This window comes from Moschus berezovskii, chromosome 8 (genome assembly GCF_049115385.1).
Source record: "Moschus berezovskii isolate FMDL1 chromosome 8, NW_MosBer_1.0, whole genome shotgun sequence".
Taxonomy (NCBI): domain Eukaryota; kingdom Metazoa; phylum Chordata; class Mammalia; order Artiodactyla; family Moschidae; genus Moschus; species Moschus berezovskii.
The window spans coordinates 107,761,851-107,781,601 of record NC_142467.1 but is presented as its reverse complement, the minus strand read 5'-3'; the positions used below and the strand labels follow the sequence as shown (position 1 = coordinate 107,781,601).

Below are 19,751 nucleotides of genomic sequence, written 5' to 3'. Positions count from 1 at the left end.
ACGAAAGCGTTCCCGTTCATTGGATCTGCCTCCTGCTTGGTCCCACCCTCTCCAACTCACACTTCAAAGCCTCGACCACGTCCTTATCAGGTTTTCCCGGAATCCCGCGTGGGGGCGGGGGGGTGGTGGGGTGGCGCTCAGCCTCGAATTAAACTACAGTTCCCAAGATGCCCTGCGAGACGCACTTGCGTCTCCCGCCCCTCTAGTCCCTTTTAAGAGTCTTCTATTGGCTCATCTCCAGGGAGGCGCCAGTAAACTACATTTTCCGGCGTGCCCGTAGGTGGCTGCCTCCTTCCGGCCGACGTGTCGTTCAGGAAGGGGAGTGAGTGAGAGGGCAGCGACATGGCTCCTCCGGCTCCTGGTCCGGCTTCTGGCGGCTCCGGGGAGGTGGACGAGCTGTTCGACGTGAAGAACGCCTTCTACATTGGAAGCTACCAGCAGTGCATCAACGAGGCGCAGAGGGTGAAGGTGCGGCGGCTCCGGGGCTGGGAGACGCTGGGGGCGGAGACGGAAGACGCTTCTTGGTGGCCGCGGGTCGGGCTCTGACTTTAAAAACCCTACCTTTTCTCCTCGCGCCGTTTCACCCCCCACATCTCTTCAGAGCGCGGTGAGGAATTGTCTTTGTCCCTTGACAAAACTCAAAGCAGTACCATTTCGTGATAATTCTTACTTTGAGCGCTCAGTCTGCACCTTAGGAGGCTTTTGAGTAAGAGAAAGGTTCATGCTTCTGTAGTAATAGTAACAAAAATAATGATCTACGCTGCGGTAGTAATAATAGTAATAACAATAATAGTTCTCATTTGTTTCCGCCATGCCCTCAGTACCCCTAAAGTAGAGACTATTATTTATCCTCATTTTACAGGTGAGAGAACAAGGAGGCTCAAGAGAGAAATGACTTCTCGCCTGTTACCCTGCCCCACTAGCCAGTTTATTTCTCCCCAGACTTGCTCATTCATTCACATTCCTCATTGATCATCTGTAGGGGCCAAGCCATGTATCCGTTCTAGGCTCAAAGCTGTGACAAAATAGATAAAACTGCTATATTTCTTGGAAACCTCAGCTCCCAAGGGAGGCAGATAAACAATAAGAAAGTAAATAAAGTATCAGGGGCATCCCTGGTGGTCCAGCTGTTAAGCCTTGGCTTTTCCACTACAGGGGGCATGGCTCCATCCCTGGTTGGGGAAGTTCCGAATGCCACGCCAAATACAAATAAATAAAATTAAGTTATTTAAAGGGTGTTAGGAAGTGGTGTGATGGAGAGTGGTGGGAGTGAGCCTGACTGAGAGCTAGAAACTGCAGCTGGAGAGGCGCAGGCGGTGAGTGGGTGACAGGAGAGGGGGCAGCTGGGACTGCTAGCAGCACCTTTTTGGGAAGGAGATGGATGGTACTGTCACTTTGAGAGTGAGCTGTTGGAAACTTAGAAAATAATTTTTTTTTTTGGTATATTTATTTTTGGCTGTGTGGGATTTCATTGCTGCTCAGGCTTCTCTCTAGTTGCAGAGCTTCTCACTGCGGTGACTTCTCTTGCTGCAGAGCACAGGGTCTAGGTTCAAGGGCTTCAGTAGTTGGGGCTTGCAGGCTCTAGAGTGCTGGCCCACTGGTTGTGGCACACGGGTTCCGTTCCTCCGAAGCATGTGGAATCTTCCTTGACTCATCACTGGCAGGCAGACACCATCCCAACCACTGGACCACCAGGAAATCCCGAGGATTTTTAAGAGCCGTGAATGTGACAGAGTCTTTGCCTGCCCTCACGGTCTAGTGTTCTGAAGAGAGTAAACAAGCAAAGAATCGAGTGAATTTGTAATTACAACTTGAGCCCTGCAGGGATAGGAGATAGAAAGTGCTGATCAGATATGGGGGGCATGGTGGGGGTCATGTGGGAGTGGTCAAATCAGACCAAGCTTCTGTGACTGTCATCTAACCCCATGACCAAACCTTGAGAAGGCTCCCATAGGTGAAAGTCCCAGAGGTGCTGAGGCAGAGGTGAGCTCTGTGTAGTCAAGGCCTAAGAGGCTGGGGTTGCAGAAGTGGGGCGAGCACAGTGGGGGAGATGAAGAATGAAGTGAGCAGAGTGAGGGGCAGGGCCGGGGCAGGCGCAGCAAGCGTTTGGCGTCTATTCCAAAGGTGTGGGAGGCCATAGGAGCACCCTGCAAGGGAGTGGCAGACGTCTTCACAGAGGCAGCCGAGGGGTTGGAGGAGTTTGGATTCTCAACTGGAGAAGGCTTGCTTTCCCTTTTGGCCTTTGGCAGTGAACCCCATGTCCCTGAGTGTCATCTGTGGTACGGAGGGTAAAACCTCAGACCTCAGTAAGAGGTTGGGATTTGTTGAAACCATGTTTGCCTGATTGTATTAGTTTTCCATTGTCAGTATGACAAAGGACAGCTCAAGGCAACACAAGTTTACTATCTTGCAGCTTCTGTAGGTCAGAAGTCCAACCCTGCTCTCACTGAGCTAAAATCAAGGTGTTGGCCTGGCTGTGTCCTTTCTGGAGATTCCAGGGAGGAACCACCTTCCTAACTTGTTGAAGTTGCTGCCTCTTGGACAGGGGCCACCCTTAGTTCCTAGAGGCTTCTAGATGCTTCTCTCCAGCCCTCAACCTCCCACATCACCCTTCCATCTCAGAATCAGCCACAGAGGGACTTTTCTGGTAGTCCAGTGGTTAAGACTCTGTGCTCCCAATGCAGGGGGCCCAGGTTTGATCCCTGGTCAGGGAACTGGATCCCACATGCTACAGTGAAGATCTCCTGTGCTGCAACTAACATCTGGTACAGCCAAATAAATTAAAAAAGAGAAAAAAAGAATCCAGGTATGGGGGTTCTTGGAGTCTTGCTAGTTTCCCCTTCCCCTTCATTCCTTTTGTCTAAAAGTCCTCTGCTTTTAAGTGGTTCTGTGATTAGACTGGACCCTCCCAGATAACCCAGCATGGTCTCCCCATTTTCAGGTCCATAATCTTAATCACACCTGTGAAGTCCCTTTTGTGACATAAGGAAAGCTGTCCCAAGGGCTGCCGTGGACATCTCTCAGGGCCTCATTGCGCTCAGCGTCACAGTTGTTAACGTGCCTCCCTGCTGAGTAGAGTAGACAACAGGAAGGTTCAGACAGGCCTGGCTGCCTCAGATTCTGGCTCTTCTGTGTTCTCTCTGCAGCCAGGCAGTCACGGCACCCCTCTGAGCCTCGCTTTCCCCTCCTGTCAGATGGGAGCCATGACTTTCATCTCAGCAGGGCCCTGTGAGCTTCTGTGTCCTACTCAACGATACACTTTCTGTCTTCTGTTGTGTGTCTGTTCTGTTTATGTTATAGCAATGTGTTCTTTGAGTCTTACTGTGTCATAATATGCAAATTTTACCTCCCTGCTAAAGGAAGCAGCACGACCTGCTATATGCAGGGAGCTATAGAAAGCAAAGGAAACCAGATCAGCTGTCAGATCACTGTTGTTGGAGGCAAGGCTGTGGCGCAACCTCTGAGTTGGGGCCTGGGTGCCCTCTTCTGCAACATGGTAAAGATGCACTGGCACCAAACCAAGAGATCCTCCCTGACATGTCCAGAAGAATGGGAGTCCTTTCCTTGCTGAGCCCTTTGATGTGCTTTAATTGTGGTCTACAGGCCACCTAAACCCTCTTTGGCAGCCTGTGTTGGGTCAAATGGTGTCCCTGATGAGATGCGTCCACTCAGAACCTGTGAATGTGACTTATTTGGAAAAGGGTCTTTGCACACTTCCAGGTGGTGCATGGTAAAGAATCCGCCTGCCAATGCAGGAGACACAAGAGATGGGCTTCGATCCCTGAGTCAGGAAGATCCCCTGGAGGAGGAAATGGCAACCCACTCCAGTATTCTTGCCTGGGAAATTCCGTGGACAGAAGATTCTGGCGGGCTACATCCATGGGGTCGCAAAGAGTCACACACTTCTGAGCAAACACGCACAGCGCTATAATCCAGTGAAGGATCTCTGGATGAGATCATCCGGGATTTAGGATCGGCCCTAGACAAATCTAGACAGCATGTTAAAAAGCAGAGACATCACTTTGCCAACAAAGGTTCCTATAGTCAGAGGTATGGTTTTTCTAGTAGTCATGTATGGATATGAGAGTTGGACCATAAAGAAAGCTGAATACTGAAGAATTGATGCTTTCAAATTGTGGTGCTGGAGAAGACTCTTGAGAGTCCCTTGGATTGCAAGGAAATCAAACCAGTCAATCCTAAAGGAAATCAACCCTGAATATTCATTGGAAGGACTGATGCTAAAGTGGAAACTCCAGTACTTTGGCCACCTGATGTGAAGAGCCAACTCACTGGAAAAGACCCTGATGCTGGGAAAGACTGAGTGCAAAAGGAAAAGGGGATGACAGGATGAGATGGTTGGATGGCATCACTGACTCAGTGGACATGAGTTTGAGCAAAATCATGAGATGGTGAAGGATAGGGAAGCCTGGCGTGCTGCAGTCCTTGGGGTCACAAAGGGTCGGACATGACCTAGCAACTAAACAGCAACTAAATCCAATGACTGGTGTCCTTCTAAGAGAAAGGCAGAGAGAGGCTTGAGGCAGACAGAAAAAGTGGAGGCAGAGTTTGGGGTGATGCAGCCACCAGCCAAGGATGACCCGGAGCCGCCAGCAGCTGAATGAGGCAAAGGCAGATCCTCTCGGCCCGTGGAAGGAGCGCAGCTCTGCTGACACCTTGATCTCGGACCTCTGGCCTCCAGAACCACAAGAGAACAAGTTTCTGTTGTTCTGAGCCCCACCCTAGTTGGTGGTTGGTTATAGCAACCTCAGACAGGCACCCCCAGAGGTGGCCCCAGGTGGAGCCCCTGGTGTGTTGCGATGATGGCACCATCACGATGTTTGTTTCCCTACTTGTCAGCCATTTCTCGAGTGCCCACAAGATGGCAGGCACCGCACAGGTGTTAAGGATGAAGCAGCTAAGAAAGCCTCCAGGAGCTGACGGTCTAGTGTGGTCGGGTGACACTGATGGCCAGTAAAAGAATGGGATGTGGTCCCCTTTCCCAACCCATCCCTGGCCTCCCTGGATAGTTCCCCTGGCTCTCAGGCCTGGCTGCACCTCTGAGCTCTTTGCAGGCAGTTTGAGGCCACCCCCGTGGTTGGATGTCACTGGTGGATGTGAGCCTCTTGGCCTTTCTGATCTTTGAGCTCCCAGCAGGTGCCGAAGAGCCGTCAGAACTAGGGACCAGGGCATTCTCCTGGGGCACGCTTCAAAGTTCCTGGGGTTCCCTGGTCTGTGCACCTGTCTTCGTTCATATGCTTCCCAGAAGCTCTTCTCTTTGGCTGCTTGGAAAGGTCCTGAGGTCTGCATGTGGGGTCTCGGTGACCCCCCTCGGCCATCCTGCAGGGTCTGTGGTGTGCCTGTTTGACGCAGAGGGCAGCTGAGGCTCAGGGTGGCCTCTGGTCCCTTGGTCCCTCTCAGGGCATCTCACTGTGTCCCTGCTTCAAAGATACCAAGAGCCAGCATTTGTCTCTTTTTTTTGAAGAAAGTAATCTTTGTTTTATTTTGGGCTGCCCTGGGTCTCTGTTGCTGCCCGCAGGCTTTCTCTAGTCGCGGTGCCCGGGGGTACTCAGTGTGGGCCTCCCTGCGGCGGCTTCTCTGGAGGAGCGCGGGCTCTAGGGTTCGGGCCTCAGTAGCTGTGGCACACAGGCTTAGTGACCTTGCAGCGTGTGGGATCTTCCTGGATCGGGGATTGGACCCGTGTCTCCTGCAGGTGGCTTCTTTACCACTGAGCCACCGGAGAAGCCCCTTGTCTGTCTCTCTTTCTCTCTCTGTTTTTATACTGAAGGTGGTGTGGGGAACCCAGCTGGGTTGTCCTCACCAGTGTCCAGCTCTGAGGGTCTTTTGAGAGTCACTTCTTTAGTAGGAGACACCGTGTTCCAAGTCCTGGCCAGATCCCGGCTGGCCACCGTGGCTGGAGCAAGCTGCTGAGACCCCATGGCGAAGCTGGATGGAGCCCAGCTGGGGCCAGGAGCCAGGCTTCTTGTTTGCAGTCTCTGGTGGCCTGTGAGGAGGACATGTCCACCTCCCTCACACCCTCAGGCTGGGAAGAAGGCCTGGGCACTTGGAGTCTTGGTTCTCAACCTCGGGGGAGGGTAATCCTGTTTTGCTCCCACTGGGGGGGGCTCCAGGCCATTGTCCCCCAGCTCAGGCAGTTTGGCAGGCCGTCCTCTCTGCTGGTCCCCCGGCCCTGTGGTTTGGAGTGGCAACTCCAAGGTGGCCAGGCCCCCTTGCCAGGTCACTTTCCTCTCCCGGCCACCGCGTGGCCTGTCCCAGCACCCCCGCACCCTCTGGGCTGAGTTGCTCTGTGCCTGCCCACCGCAGGCACTGTGGGGCCTCCAGGAAGTCAGCCAGTACTCCGGGGCATGGTCCAAGGCTGTTCCCCCAAGGAAGGGCCCCTCGCGTGCCCACAGCCGCACGGGGGCCCTCTTCAGGGTGCTGCAGTGAACCCTGCATGAGCTCACCTTACGGCTGCTTCTGGGTTCCGTGCGGTGACTGGGCTGACTGAGCGTGGCCTGTGGACCTCGTCCCCAAGGACACGGCGGTCCCCAAGGACTCCCCCCGCCTGGCTAGACCCCAACGTTGCTGTGCTGGGGCAGCCAAGCTGAGCTCTCCCAGAAAGGTCCTCTGAATGAGGCAAACCTTCGTCTCTTCTGTTGTTCACGTTTAAAGAGCGTTTTGAAACCAAAGCCTTATAGAAGGATCGCTGCAGACAGTAAAATCCCCTTTGCACATCTCCTGCCAGGTCCCATCCCTTCTCCAGCATCAGCCACCCATCTCCAGATAGGAGTCTTCCCAGGCCTGCTTTCTGGGCTTGTACAGACATAGGCATCAGTGTATGCCCACTCCCCACCCCATTGCGGGCATCCTCGGACCACCCGGACTGTTGAACTGCTTCCATTTTGGTCTGCTGCACCTTGGGGTCCTTCCCCATCGGCATGAGCAGCCCAGTGTCCCATGGTCAGAAGCGTGGGTTCTGCCCTGGCCCCTCCTATATGGCTGGGGCCGTTTTAGCACTGTTAGTGTCCCCGTCCCTCACCCAGCCGGATGAGGGTGACAGTCAAGCCTCCTTTCCCAGGGGGATGTCCCAGGGGGACAGAATGGGGTGCCCAGCAAGCTGCGTGCATCCGTGGTGGCTGCTCTCCTGCGGCTGAAGGTCATAAGGTGGCAGGGACTAGGGCCCGGACTCCTGGGAAGGCTGCCCATTGCTGGCCTCCGCAGGCCTGCTGGCCATATAGCCCCCACGAATCCTGACCTGCCTTTGCTTCCGCAGCCATCCAGCCCAGAGAGAGATGTGGAACGGGATGTCTTCCTGTACAGAGCATACCTGGCACAGGTAAGTGTGGGCCCTTGACCGTGACTGCCGGTGCCCTGGGACAGGAGAATCAGGAACAGTGTTGGTGAGGGCAGGAACCACGCAGCCGGTGTGGCCACCACAAGTCGGTGACCGTGTCACTGAGGCCCTGCAGCCCCAGCTCAGGAGGCTGGTTTCAGGATTTCTTGCTCTGCTTTTTTTTTTCCACTTAGTCGATAGATTTTGCTTGTTCAGTATGGTTCTGGGTTTACAGAATAACCGAGCAGGTGATAAAAAGAATTGCAAATCCCCAGCCCCACCCCACAGGCGTTTTCTCTCATTAACAGGTTGGGTTGGTGGGGTGTTTTTGTTAGGATTGACGCACCGGTATTGATGCTGTTATTAGCTGGAGCCAGCAGTTTAGACGCTAAAGTTTTTAAAAGCAGCGTTACATGCTGTGCTCAGTCGTGTCCAACTCTTTGTGACCCTGTGCACTGTGGTCCGCCAGGCTCATCTGTCCGTGGGATTCTCCAGGCAAGAGTACTAGAGGGGGAGGTCATTTCCTACTGCAAGGGATCTTCCCACCCAGGGATGGAACCCACATGTCTTGGCATCTCCTGCATTGGCAGGCGAGTTCTTTACCTGGGTCTTAAAAAGCTGCATCCCCTGGGACATAATACAGTGAGAGTTCATCTCCCTGTCGTAAAAACAACCCGGGCTCTGCAGAGAGGATTGAGCTGTGCCCGCCGTGTTCCCACCCCAGGCCCACAGCACGGGCGTGGCTGCCAGCCTCCTGCCAGCCTGGTCCCCTTAGAGCTGCAGGGAGAGGGCAGGCCTGGGCTGCTGTGGGGGGCACGTGGCTCCTCAGGAGCCGCCACCTCGCGTCAGGCCTCCGGTGGCTTCCTGGTCTGTTTGCATCTTGCCCTCTGCGGAGCATTCTAGAACCTGAGGGGCCTTGCCCTGTGGCCCAGGTGCCCCCCCTCCACCGCCCACCTCCAGGGTGTGCCCCCCGTCAGAGCAGGGTGCCCCAGCACACCCCAGAGTCTCCTCGGTTATGTTCCTATATGTGTGTGTGTCTTTAAGAGATAAATACTTGTAGGGACTTCCCCGGTGGCCCAGTGGTTAAGGCTCCGTGGCGTCCATGCAGGGGTCCTGGGTTTGATCCCTGGTCGGAGAACTAAGGCCCCACATACTGCATGGCAAGGCCAAAAAATTCTGTTTTAATAAATTTAAAAAAATTAAAGGTGAACACACGTAGAAGGCAATGAACACACTGAAACTGCCTGGAAAGGAACAGGAAAATGGGTCCCTGATTCCGGCTTCCCTGGGCAGTGACCTCCCTGCTGGATGTCTGTGGGCAGTGCCCAGACGCCCTGACCCTGGTGACCCCCTCCCCAAAGCTGGGGGCCCCTCCCCCTGTCACTTCACCACTGGGGGCTGTACAGTGACCGGCCAGGGTCTGCAGCTGGAGCAGCGGGCAGCGTGGCTAACGGGTAATGGTCTGCTGGCTGCCACAGTGCTCTGTAGCTGTGGTTGCTCCCGAGGGCCAAGGGGTGTCCCTGGGAGTGGTAGGTACTGGGGCTTCACCAGGGCGATGCTGGAGCCAAGCAGCCCTTGTTTGTTCCCCAGGGTCTGGGACACACAAGCCACACGGGGAGGCTGGGTGGGGCTGACGGCGTCTGTGTCCTGCCCGCAGAGGAAGTACGGCGTGGTGCTGGATGAGATCAAGCCCTCCTCTGCCCCCGAGCTGCAGGCCGTGCGCATGTTTGCTGAGTACCTGGCCAGCGACAGCCGGCGGTGAGGCGGGGGCACCGTGGACGGGCCTGGGTGGGCAGGGGATATCTGGTCGGCTTCCCTGCTGTGTCCTCTCCCCTCGCTGAGCCTTGGTTCCCCTCACCTGCACGGCGGGGGCAGTGAGGGGCCCTGCTCCAAGGAGGTCTCTGCGGGGGCAGGGGACCAGAGGTGGGGACTGGTGCATAGGTGCTTAGGGGCTGCGGGAACCTCGTTGCCCAGAGAGCCTCCCTGGGACACACGGCGGGGACCCTGCCACCCACCCTCCATTGCTGCTCGCCTGTGTTGCGGGGAGGAGCTGGCGGCCGCACCACCTGTCATTCATCTCTGTGCAGACAGCTGGGAGGGTGGACACTAAGTCCTCAATTCTGAGCTGGGGGACTGCTTCGTGCGGCAGATCAGCAGTCATCAGACTCCCTCAGGCGGTAGCCGGGAGAGGCGAGGGTCAGGGCTGTAGGGACCCGGAAGCGCTGGGTCTTCCAGGACCAGGCCTGCCTGTTCTCTGCTGCCCGGCGTGGGGTCTGAGACCACTCACCACTCACGGTCCAGTCCGGCTTCTGGTGACTCCTGCTCAGGCAGGTCTTGGGCAGGGATGCTCGCCCAGGTGCCTGTGAGCTCAGCCTCTGGCTGGGAGCTGTGTGGCTCTGCCTCACCTGTGCATGGAGCACCAGCCTGACCCAGCAGGTCCTGCAGCCCCCCTGCACCTCGGTTCCTCCCACCCCCGGGAAAGGACTGGTCACAAAGTCCTCTGGGATTTCAGAGGTGAAACTCCCCCCAGAGGGTGGCTGGGCTAGAAGGCTGGGGCAGCACAGCCCGTGACAGGGAGACGTCTGCCCTGTGAGCCGACCCCAGCTGCCTGTCCCAGCTCCGGGGCCCTCTCTCACAGCACCGTGATGCCTCGGGAATCGCAGAGGGGTCCTCTCCTGAACTCTGCCCCGTGGAGCTTGTTAGACCAGGGTGTGGTCGTGACCCCATCGATACTACACTTCCCTCGTGGGCTGCTGCAGCCCTTTGTGGGTCCCAAGTGAGGATGTCTCCTGTGAGCACCACTTCTGATCCTCAGGGAGGGCAGCACCCCGTGCACAACCTCCTTTGCTCTGGCTCCCTGGTCCACAAAGAGACCTGAGGGGTTTCTTCAAAGAGGCTTAAGCAGTGGCAGCTGAATGGGAACCCCCAAAACCTGTGAACCTGACCTCATTGGAAACGGGGTTTCTGCAGATGTAAGTGGTTAAGGACGTGAGCTCATCTTGGATGTAAGGTGGGCCCTGAATCCGGTGACAGGCGTCTTCAGAAGAGGTGGGAGAGAAGACGCAGACGCGGAGGCCACCTGAAGGCGCAGGCAGAGATGTGGACAAAAGAAGACAAGCCAAGGACTGCCGCCGCTCCGAGAGCCGGGGGGAGCCCGACATGCTGTCCCTTGAAGCCCTGCAGAAGAAACCCGTCCTGCCAACACCTTTATAGAAAAAAAATTATTTGGCTGCACTGAGTCTCAGTTGCCATGTGCAGGATCTTTGGTCTTCACTGCAGCATCTTTAGTTGCGGCATGCAAAATCTTAGTTGTGGTAATTGGGGTCTAGTTCCCTGATCAAGTATTGAACCGGGGCCCCCTGCTTTGGGGGCATAGAGTTTTAGCCACTGGACCACAGGGAAGTCCCCTGCCAACACCTTGATTTCAGACTGCTGGATTCTAGAACTGGGAGAGAATGCATCCCTGTTGTTTTACTGCTTCCTGGTGCCTGGTGCTTTGCGGTGGCAGCCCTGGGACAGTTAAGACAGGCGCCCTCTCTGCACCTCACTAGCCTGGGTGATGAGCCCCATTCTCCTTTTGGAAGGGGAAGGAGCTCCGGGACTGCTGTGAGCATTACAGGAAAGAACCCACAGGAAGCCCAGGGCATGGAGCCAGTGCTCAGAAAAGCAGAGGTGCTCATGGTGCATCTATCCTGACAGTGCAGACTGCCACCCTGCTCAGACTGCCTGGCAGCAGGTGGCAGACGGAGAGCGCTCTAGAGCCCACGGGGTAACCCCAGCTCGCTCCAGTGACAGCGTGCGACGCCACGCCACAAGACGGGCAGGCCGCGTGTTCAGCGCCGGGAAGCGGGCAGGAAGCTTTGTGAGGCGGCCTTGGGGCAGCTCATGCCAGTCCTGCCACGTGCACAGTGGGCCACACACTCAGCTGTGAAGTCTCTTGTCCGTCAGGCCCCTCTCTGGTGGGCACGGAGAGGCTGACAGACATGTCCCTGGCCTCCAGAGACCCTGGGGCACACAAGCATTTGGTCACCACCCCCTGCAGCCCACACGGGATGTAAGCGTTTGCCGAGACAGCGTCGGTCCCGAGCCACAGCGTTTGTCTGGCAGTGACACAGGGCCCTTCTCTCATTAATTGCTCAGCAGCCCTTTGAAACAAGAGTCCCAACTCCTCCATTCGGTTAAGCAGTTCATTTCTGGTGTAATGTGACGTGTGGGTGCGCCCAGCTGGTCCTCAGGCCAGCCTGGACTCCGGTCTGGCGCCAGCACGCAGGCCCCAGCCCAGCACACCCCCCACCTGTCGGAGGCAGTCAGGCTGGGGAGCCAGCGAAAGCCACCTTGGCCGCGGGGCATCCTCACGCACAGCCACCCTCAGGACCCAGGCCCAGTGCTGACCGAGGTAGATCTGGACCCTCTGCTGAGACCACTGGCCTCCTGGGGAAGTTGGTGGCATCATGAGGATGAGGTGCACCTGTGCAGCCTCGTGTCCCTGCGGTGGGAGGTGCCCCCAGCAAAGCCACCCCCGCCTCTTTGTTGGGGTGGTGTGCACACCTCAGCCCTTGAGCTGTGAGACCAGGGGAGCGCAGGGCCTGGGTGTTCATCTGCGGGCAGGGCCAGGCACGACCCTTCCCGCCCCGTATCTCCCCACGGGGCCTGGCTCACCTGACCCCACTTCTGGCCTCGGTGTCCCTGTGTGTGTGAAGGCTGAGGAGTGCCTGATGAGGTGGGGTGAGCGGCGCCCCGAGGGGCTTGGCGCGGACAGCTGGGTCCATCCTGCCCACTGCTGCTCTGTGCCCGCAGGGGCCTGACTCTCGGCCTGTCTGTTTCCCTGGGGGTGCGGCCACCTGCTGCCCCTGCCATGAGCAGCTGTGTCTCACAGGGATGCGATCGTGGCCGAGCTGGACCGGGAGATGAGCCGGAGCGTGGATGTGACCAACACCACTTTCTTGCTCATGGCCGCCTCCATCTACTTCTATGACCAGAACCCAGACGCAGCCCTGCGCACCCTTCACCAGGGGGACAGCCTGGAGTGGTGAGTGGCCATACTACACAGGGGTTTGGGGGATGCTGCCTGAGTGGCCCTTCTGCTGTCCAGGCAGCTCAGAACCTCATCAGCCGTTGTCATAGGAACGGTAAGGGGGACTGCTCGGACAGTGGCCTAGGGTGGGGCGCAGGCCTCTTGTTCTGGCTCCAACTCTTGTTCCCAGTCCCAGAGACACTCTTTTCCGCACGGCTGGGCTGCTGCTCTGAGGACATGGCACCCTCAGCTGAAAACCCTCTGTTCCCAGCAGCAGAGCTGAAAGCACCTTTGTCTCTGCCTGAGGCCTCTGTGCCCTCCCTCCCTCCACGAAGCCTTGTGTTCCTCTGCCCAGGGCCCTGGCCTGTCCACCTCTTCCTTGGGCCTCCGCCACCCTCCCCTGAGGCCGGCCCTTGGGCACTGCCGGCCTGGGCGCTGGAGCCCTGTGCAGCCTGAGCTGGCTCCACCCCGACCCCAGGAGGAGGCTCTGGGCTGTGCTGTGACCCTCGCCCTGCTGCCAGGACTCCACTAGCACTCTGTTTTTTGCCTTCCCATGGTTAGTCTTTCTTCTCCATTTATATCCCATCTCAATCCCGAAGGGGGTTTGCAGTTGGCCTGGTACCTGGCTGAGGGGGCAGTGGATCCACGAATGTTTCTCATGCCCCGCCCTGGGCTCTTCTGGGCGCTGGGTCACGTTCTGGCAGGAAAGCTCTGGAACAAGAGGCCACATTAGTGATCGGCGGTCCCAGCTGTCTAGGCCTGAGAGGGGGTGGTGGGTGTGGGCGCTGAAGGCGAGGAGCACGTGCTTCCCTGCAGCACTTCATCCGGGACTGTGTCTGGAAAGAGGAGGGAGTGCAAACCTGGTGGCTGGCCATGGGGGGGCAGGGAGCGGGCCGCAGGCCTGAGGACCCTGTGGAACTCTCGGCCTGATCCTGTTTGACAGAGGCACAGCCTGGGAAGCGATGGGGTGCTGGCTGTGGCGAGCAGTGCCCACAGAGTTTGATACTACTGGGCTGATGGTCAGCTTCTGTTTTCCCCTCTGCAAAGTGGGACTGGTGGCCCGAGCACTAACAGGAGGTTTCGGGAAGGTGGTGCTTACAATGTGAGCTCCCAGTGGGAGGGTACGGTGGGGCGAGCGTTCACGGACCACATACCTTTCCCACAGCATGGCCATGACAGTGCAGATCCTGCTGAAGCTTGACCGCCTGGACCTCGCCCGGTAAGCCCGTCCCCATTGGGGGCTGCTGGCGATGGCCTGAGCCTGGGGGTGGGAGGGGAGGGTACCTTAGCAAAAGCCAAGCTGTGCTGGGACCCTGAGTTCTCCAGAAACCGGGCCTCTGTCTTCAGTGGGGCCATCCCGAGCATGCGCCCTGGCTCAGATCATCAGCACTGTGGGTGTCTCCCCACGGAGTGCGTTCTGGTCCACGGGGCGACAGCACCAAGGGACTGCGCGCCTGTGCAGTGCTGCCCAGGACGGCGGCGGCGCTGCCGGCGCCTCAGCTTCCTTCTGTGAGGCCGGCAGCGGGGCCCGGCCTGCAGGGTGGGCGCGGGCTTTAGGCGTGTGCGGCCGCAGGGGGTGCCAAGGCCTCGCCAGCAAGGAACTCGGGCAGGGGTGGGGGACAGCGACCGGGCCCCGCAGCCACTGCGAACCTCTCCTCCGCCCCCAGGAAGGAGCTGAAGAAGATGCAGGACCAGGACGAGGACGCTACGCTCACCCAGCTAGCCACCGCCTGGGCCAACCTGGCTGCGGTGAGCCCCTGCCCAGCCTGGGCGGGAGCACGAGGGCAGGAGCACCCGGGCACCCCGAGGCTGCAGCTGGGCTTCACGGACACTCCGGGCCTCGTGCTTTCTTGGGGGCCAGTCACCCGGAAGAGCCCAGCACGTTTTTCCCGTCACTCAGCCTTGACCCCTTCTGGCTTCCTATAGCCCAATAGCTTGGCCAGAGCCAGGGTGAACCGACTGGGGGGCTCTGAACCAGAATCAGCATGCCTCTCCCTGCACGCACTCCCACCCCCAACCTGGGTGCAGGGAGCCAGCCAGCCAGCCTGGCAGCACACCCTCCTCTGGGGCCTGGCCCCAGGCTCGGCTGCTGCTCAGCTTGCTCTCCAGGGTCCTGGCACAAAGCTGGTGCCCAAGTCCCCCCTCACACTCTCCCTCCTTGAGCCCAGCCCCCCTACCCCCACAGGCCTGGGCGTCCCTCTCCTGGCAGCAGCCCCATTTCTGTCTTGGGCTTTTGACTTCCTTTCTCTGAATTCATTCTCTTGTCCAGGCTTTTTAAAACGTGCTCCTCGTCTGCGTGCATCTGCACGTCGTTTTGCCTGGCTGAGGCCTCACCCCGTAGGATCTATTCAGTATAGGGGACACACCCCAACAGTCCTCTGGTAGCCTTGCGTTTGTTCACAAGTGCATCTTCGTGTCAGGCTCCCCTGCCAGCGTGACACTGTGTCTCTGCCAGGCAGACAGAACCTGCTATTCAGAATGCGGGCGGGCGGGCAGGATCAGGACCAACCATGGAGCAGAGGCTGGTGGGCTGTGTGTCCTAACCCAGACCTTGGCCCAGCTGGCTATGTGTTGATTTCTCCTTCTTGAAGCCGAGCCTTTCAAGTCCGTAAACTGAGGGCTTGGGGGAGCCGAGTTTGAGGGGTCTGCGCACCGTCTCGGCCCCTTCACGGCACAGGCTGCTCAAGAGCCTCTGTGGGGAAGAGGGTGGCATCCCCAGGGTGCCTGCGCTTGGCCGGCTGCCCTGAGATCCCTCCAGGAGGGAGTAGGCTGGGGCAGGGCAGGGCAGCAGGGTGACAAGGCAGTGATGTCCCAACTGTCCCCGCAGGGAGGTGAGAAGCTCCAGGACGCCTACTACATCTTCCAGGAGATGGCCGACAAGTGTTCCCCGACCCTGCTGCTGCTCAACGGGCAGGCAGCATGCCACATGGCCCAGGGTCGTTGGGAGGCCGCCGAGGGCGTGCTGCAGGAGGCACTGGACAAGGTATGGGCAGGCCCAGCCCCACCCCAGAAACAGGTGCGGCAGGGACCCCACGGCCTGCCTGCTGGCCAGGTGGGGATTCTCATGCTGACTCAGCTAAAAATCGGGATTGCGAACCACAATCCTTATTCTAAGTTCTCTTGAAAATGGGAGGATCCCGTCAGCCCAGGCTTGAGCTAAGCAGACACACGCCCCATTTCCTCACTGCTGCTGCTGCTGCCTGGCCTGGGGCCTTTCAGGGTGATGATCCCTGACCTGGATCTGTGCTTGAGAGAGACCCCTGCCGTTTGCTGCTGAGGAGCGAGCAGAGCACACACAGAAGTGTCGCCTGTGCCCGTCCTCGCCAAGCAGAGGGCCTGAGTGTGCTGCCCGCAGGGGACTGCGGGCTGCCGCAGTGACCTGTCTTCTCCCCACCAACAGCTGAGATGGTTTTTGATACAATGAGAAACTGACACCAGTGGGCAGCCCTCTTCCTCTTTACCTCTGTGAGGGGCCGGGCTGTCACAGAAGGCTGTTGGCCACGTGGGGACAGGCCGAAGGGCGGTGGGGGTGTCATCAGGCTGCGCTTGTGGAGCTGTGCCCCATGCCGGTGGGGAGAATTCGGGCCTCTGCTAAAGGGCAGCGTGGAGTGGAGTCCGGCCTGTGCAGGCGGCCAGGGTCCACGCGGCCCCTTGAGCCTGAGACACCCTGAGCGGCATGTCCCTGCCTCGCCCCCCATCAGGTCCTTCAGCCTGGGATTCCCGGCCAAGGCAGCATCTGAGCCCATTCCCAGGATTCCCCGGGCTTCAGCGCCCAGTGTGGGCGGGTGAGGGGAGGTCAGCTGCTTGGAGGTTCTGGTAATTTCCTGCGGTTTCCTGTCAAGTCCCTTGGGGAGTGGGCGGGCCCTCCCCCACAGTCTCAGGCCTCATGGCTGCAGCAGGGAGACCAGTTCGCTGGGCTGTGATACGTTGAGGCTGCCTTGGCCTAGACTCTGTCACCTTAAGATTTGTGATAAATAAGTCCCTCAGAAACTGCAGCAAGTGGAGTCTCCGTGTCAGTCTGGTCTATTTAGGAGGCACCAAGCCCTGGGGAAAGGAGCTGGTGTGGGGAAGCAGAAGGGAAGGCTCCTAGGTCACCACATGGCCAAACATCCAGTCATTGGGCACATTGCATCTTGTAGCCCCAGCCCTGTCTGAGTTGGGGGTAAGCGGGCCAATCCAGTGGTCTGGAGAAGCTGACCCTGCCTGTCCCCTTTGTTGCCAGGACAGCGGCCACCCTGAGACGCTGATCAACCTTGTCGTCCTGTCCCAGCACTTGGGCAAGCCTCCTGAGGTAGGCCCCTCCCCACCCCCAGCAGGTGCAGCAGGGTTTTCCGGCCCTCACAGTGCCAGCCTGGGGTGGGCAGGGGGTCTCCAGTGAGGCCCCAGCTCCACAGGGAGCTCGAGGCCACAGGGTCTAAACTTCAAGGCTAGCCTGGGGTTGGGGCAGGAACCTGCTCCCCATGAGTAGATGTGGCTGCCATTGACCCTGGGAAGTTGGTGGTACAAGCACTCCCCCAGGGTCCCCACCCTGCCCAGAGCTCTGTGAGGCCTCTGGATGCGTGAGCTGAGGCTCAGGGCTCCCAGGGTGGGAGCCAGCATGTGTCACCTCACAGTCAGGAGCAGGCAATGGGACAGAGAAACGGGACTCAGGGGAGCCATCCTGGTGAGCCTGTCTCGTCTGAGGGTACAGGGGGCAGATGCGGGGCACTGCCCCATTAGGTGCCAGGCCCAGGCAGCTAGGGGCCTGTCACCTCAGGGCTTCATGGGGGTCTGTCCCCAGTGCCTATAGAAAGGCCCCCTGCAGCCTCAGGGCTGGAGTGGTGTGGGGCAGATAGGACAGCCCCCCACTCAGCACAGAAATACCCCCAGACTACCAGTTAGGAAGAAGCAGAGCCGCACAGATGCCCACAGCCCCATATGTGGGGCTGGGCCAGGGGTAGGGCCAGGCTGGGCGCGAGGCTCTGTCTTGGCCCCAGTTCCCATCCCCAGGCCTCTGAGGTAGGTCTCCGTACAGTGCGCCCAGAACAAACCCATTTCCTTTCCCAACCCCATTCCCCTGACCTGCTGTCCACCCCATCTGGCCCCCTGCCTCTCCCCGGGCCTGGGTCCCCACCCAGCCCACATCCCTGAACCTGGTACATCCCTTCAATCATGTGCCAAGCACAGGCTCCTGGCCCCACCCCCCGGGGTCCCCTCTAATTCAGCCTGATTCCGGGGTGTGGGGTGATGGAAAAACTGTGGGGAATCGGGGCTCTTGCCTGGGTCTGGCTGGGTGGCCCTTGTTTCATCCCATTCTGCTTTCCAGGTCAGAACCAACGTGGGGTCCCCATATTTAGCTAACCTTGCCTCCTCCCACAGGTGACAAACCGCTACCTGTCCCAGCTGAAGGACGCCCACAGGTCCCACCCCTTCATCAAGGAGTACCAGGCCAAGGTGAGCCCTTGCGGGTGGCCCAGCTCTGTGCCCCAGTCCCCGCAGGCTCTACTCGGCAAGGTGGGGGGCTCGGGGCCTGGCTCACAGGTTCTCCCATTTCTCCGTCTCTCTGCCCCCCCAACCCCTACCCCTGCACTCCCAATTCACATCGAAGGAGAACGACTTTGACCGGCTGGTGCTGCAGTATGCCCCCAGTGCCTGAGGCCTGCCCCAGACGCACCTGCGAGGAGCCGTGGGAATGCAAGGCCAGGGCTCTGCTGCCCTCTCTGCCGGGCACTTGCCCTTTGGCTAGAAGCACAGACTGGAAGCCCAACCCAGCCTGCCGTTTTTCAATAAATGTCTCCATTCCAGGAATCCCCACCCAATCCGTGTTTGCTCCAGCCACTTTGAGGGGGCAGATGGGAGGGACTCCTGGTGACCAAACAGCTACCCCCACACCCAGTGGCATGCAGGGAAACTGAGGCACAGGGAGGTCACAGCCATCACAAGGGGTACCAGGATTTAAACGCAGCACCCCTGGGGGGTCTGGAGGTGGTGAGGGTGCCAGAAGTACTCAGGCCTCAGCTCAGTTAAGTGGGGGAGGGGGTGTGCCGGGTCCTCATAGGAGTAAACATCACCCTACCACACCAGCTCCAGCTCCTTGCTGCCCTGTGGTGAGTCAGGACAGGCCCGCCGTGATGGGGGCGTGGGTGCCAGAGCACCGCTGTGGCCGAAGCACCGAGCTCCCTGCCCAGAAAGATGAGTGCCTAGTGAGCGCCTTGATAAGGAGAAGCTGGACAACAGGCAGGGGAGTGGCCAGGCCCTCTGGGATAAGGTCACTGTTGAGCTGTGTCCGCCTGAACAAGAAGGATCAGGCAGCCCAGGTCCTGGGAGGTCGAGCCTCCTGGGCAGAAAGAACAGCCTGTGCAGAGATCCTGGGGCCGCACTAGAGTCAACAAGCCGGATGGGGCTTTGTCTCTGGCCCTTGCCTGGGGAGGGAAAGAAAGAAGATACTTGGCTTCCCCCTGACCTCACAGAGGTGGCCTTTGACTGCCAAGACAGGACAGAGAGCAAGGGACCCCCAGCCCCTCCCCGGCAGGTCAGCAGGGGATTGAGGTGGCAGAGCCCTTCCAAGGCAGGGGTGTCAGGCAGGGGTGGTGGTGTGTACGAGGGTGAGGGCTGGGGTAGGCTCCCTGGGGAAGAGCAGGCCTGCCCTCTCAGGAAGGGCGGGGTGCAAGTCTCTTTCTTGGGACCTCGGCAGACCCCTTGGAGCCCTCGGAGCCTGGGAGCTCTGGTTCCCAGCTGCCTGCCAGCACCAGGGGCCACCTTCTGTTTCTGCTCTGCACCCACCCGTCGGCAGCCTCCTATCTGGGCCGCGCCACAATGAAACATGAGGCTGGGCTGGGGCTGCTGTGCGGGGGGCAGCTCTCCCCTTGCTGATGGGTGCCATGGTGACCAGATAGTGCCTGGGGAGGGGGGGAGATGGGTGGTTGGGACGGTACAGGGCTGCCCGACTGGACTTGCAGAGGCATGTCCAGCAGCCTGGGACCCCTTAGCTCCTCCCCTCAGCTTGCCAGGCTGGCTGTGGAATTGGGTATCTTTAACGGAAGAATCCTTGCCCACACAGAGAGCACATTAAAGAGTACTGAGGAGGAGGCGGAGCAGGGCAGAAGGTGACACCCACCAAGGAGAAGACTGAGGGGGGCAGGGTCAGGGAGGTGCAACGACCAGGTGACATAGGTAAAGCCTGAGGCAAAGGAAGAGGCCTGCCAATCCCTGAGGTAACCGCCAGTGCAAGGGCCCTGAGGCAGAACCGCTTGCTGTTGGGAGAGCCACCTCCAGCTGTGAGGCCAGGGCAGCTGGAATGGAAGGAGCAAGGTGAAGAGAGCAGGCGGTGAGGGCGGGTGGTGAGTCACAGTGAGAAGGTGGGCTTTCACTCTGGGTGATAGGAGCCATGGAAGGCTGTGAGCAGAGGGGGAGCAGGTAGGTTCCTCT

General features: G+C 58.9%; 1 protein-coding gene across 1 annotated transcript; it reads left to right on the top strand.

Moving 5' to 3' along the window:
* The first annotated feature begins 295 nt into the window (after positions 1–295).
* Positions 296–18,137, top strand: COPE (coat protein complex I subunit epsilon). Its single transcript, XM_055430756.2, has 10 exons — positions 296–468; positions 7,271–7,333; positions 8,988–9,088; positions 12,207–12,359; positions 13,510–13,563; positions 14,012–14,093; positions 15,172–15,327; positions 16,567–16,635; positions 17,703–17,777; positions 17,932–18,137. The coding sequence occupies exons 1-10, from the start codon at positions 343–345 to the stop codon at positions 17,977–17,979; spliced, it is 927 nt and encodes a 308-aa protein (XP_055286731.1). The 5' UTR covers positions 296–342; the 3' UTR covers positions 17,980–18,137.
* The last annotated feature ends 1,614 nt before the right edge of the window (positions 18,138–19,751 follow it).

What these genes read in the sequence shown, in the direction of transcription:
- COPE (XM_055430756.2), top strand. Translation starts at nt 343, where the DNA reads ATGGCTCCTCCGGCTCCTGGTCCGGCTTCTGGCGGCTCCGGGGAGGTG. An exon ending in ACGAGGCGCAGAGGGTGAAG is followed by an intron (nt 469 to 7,270) that starts GTGCGGCGGCTC and finishes TTGCTTCCGCAG; the next exon opens with CCATCCAGCCCAGAGAGAGA. An exon ending in CCTGGGCCAACCTGGCTGCG is followed by an intron (nt 14,094 to 15,171) that starts GTGAGCCCCTGC and finishes CTGTCCCCGCAG; the next exon opens with GGAGGTGAGAAGCTCCAGGA.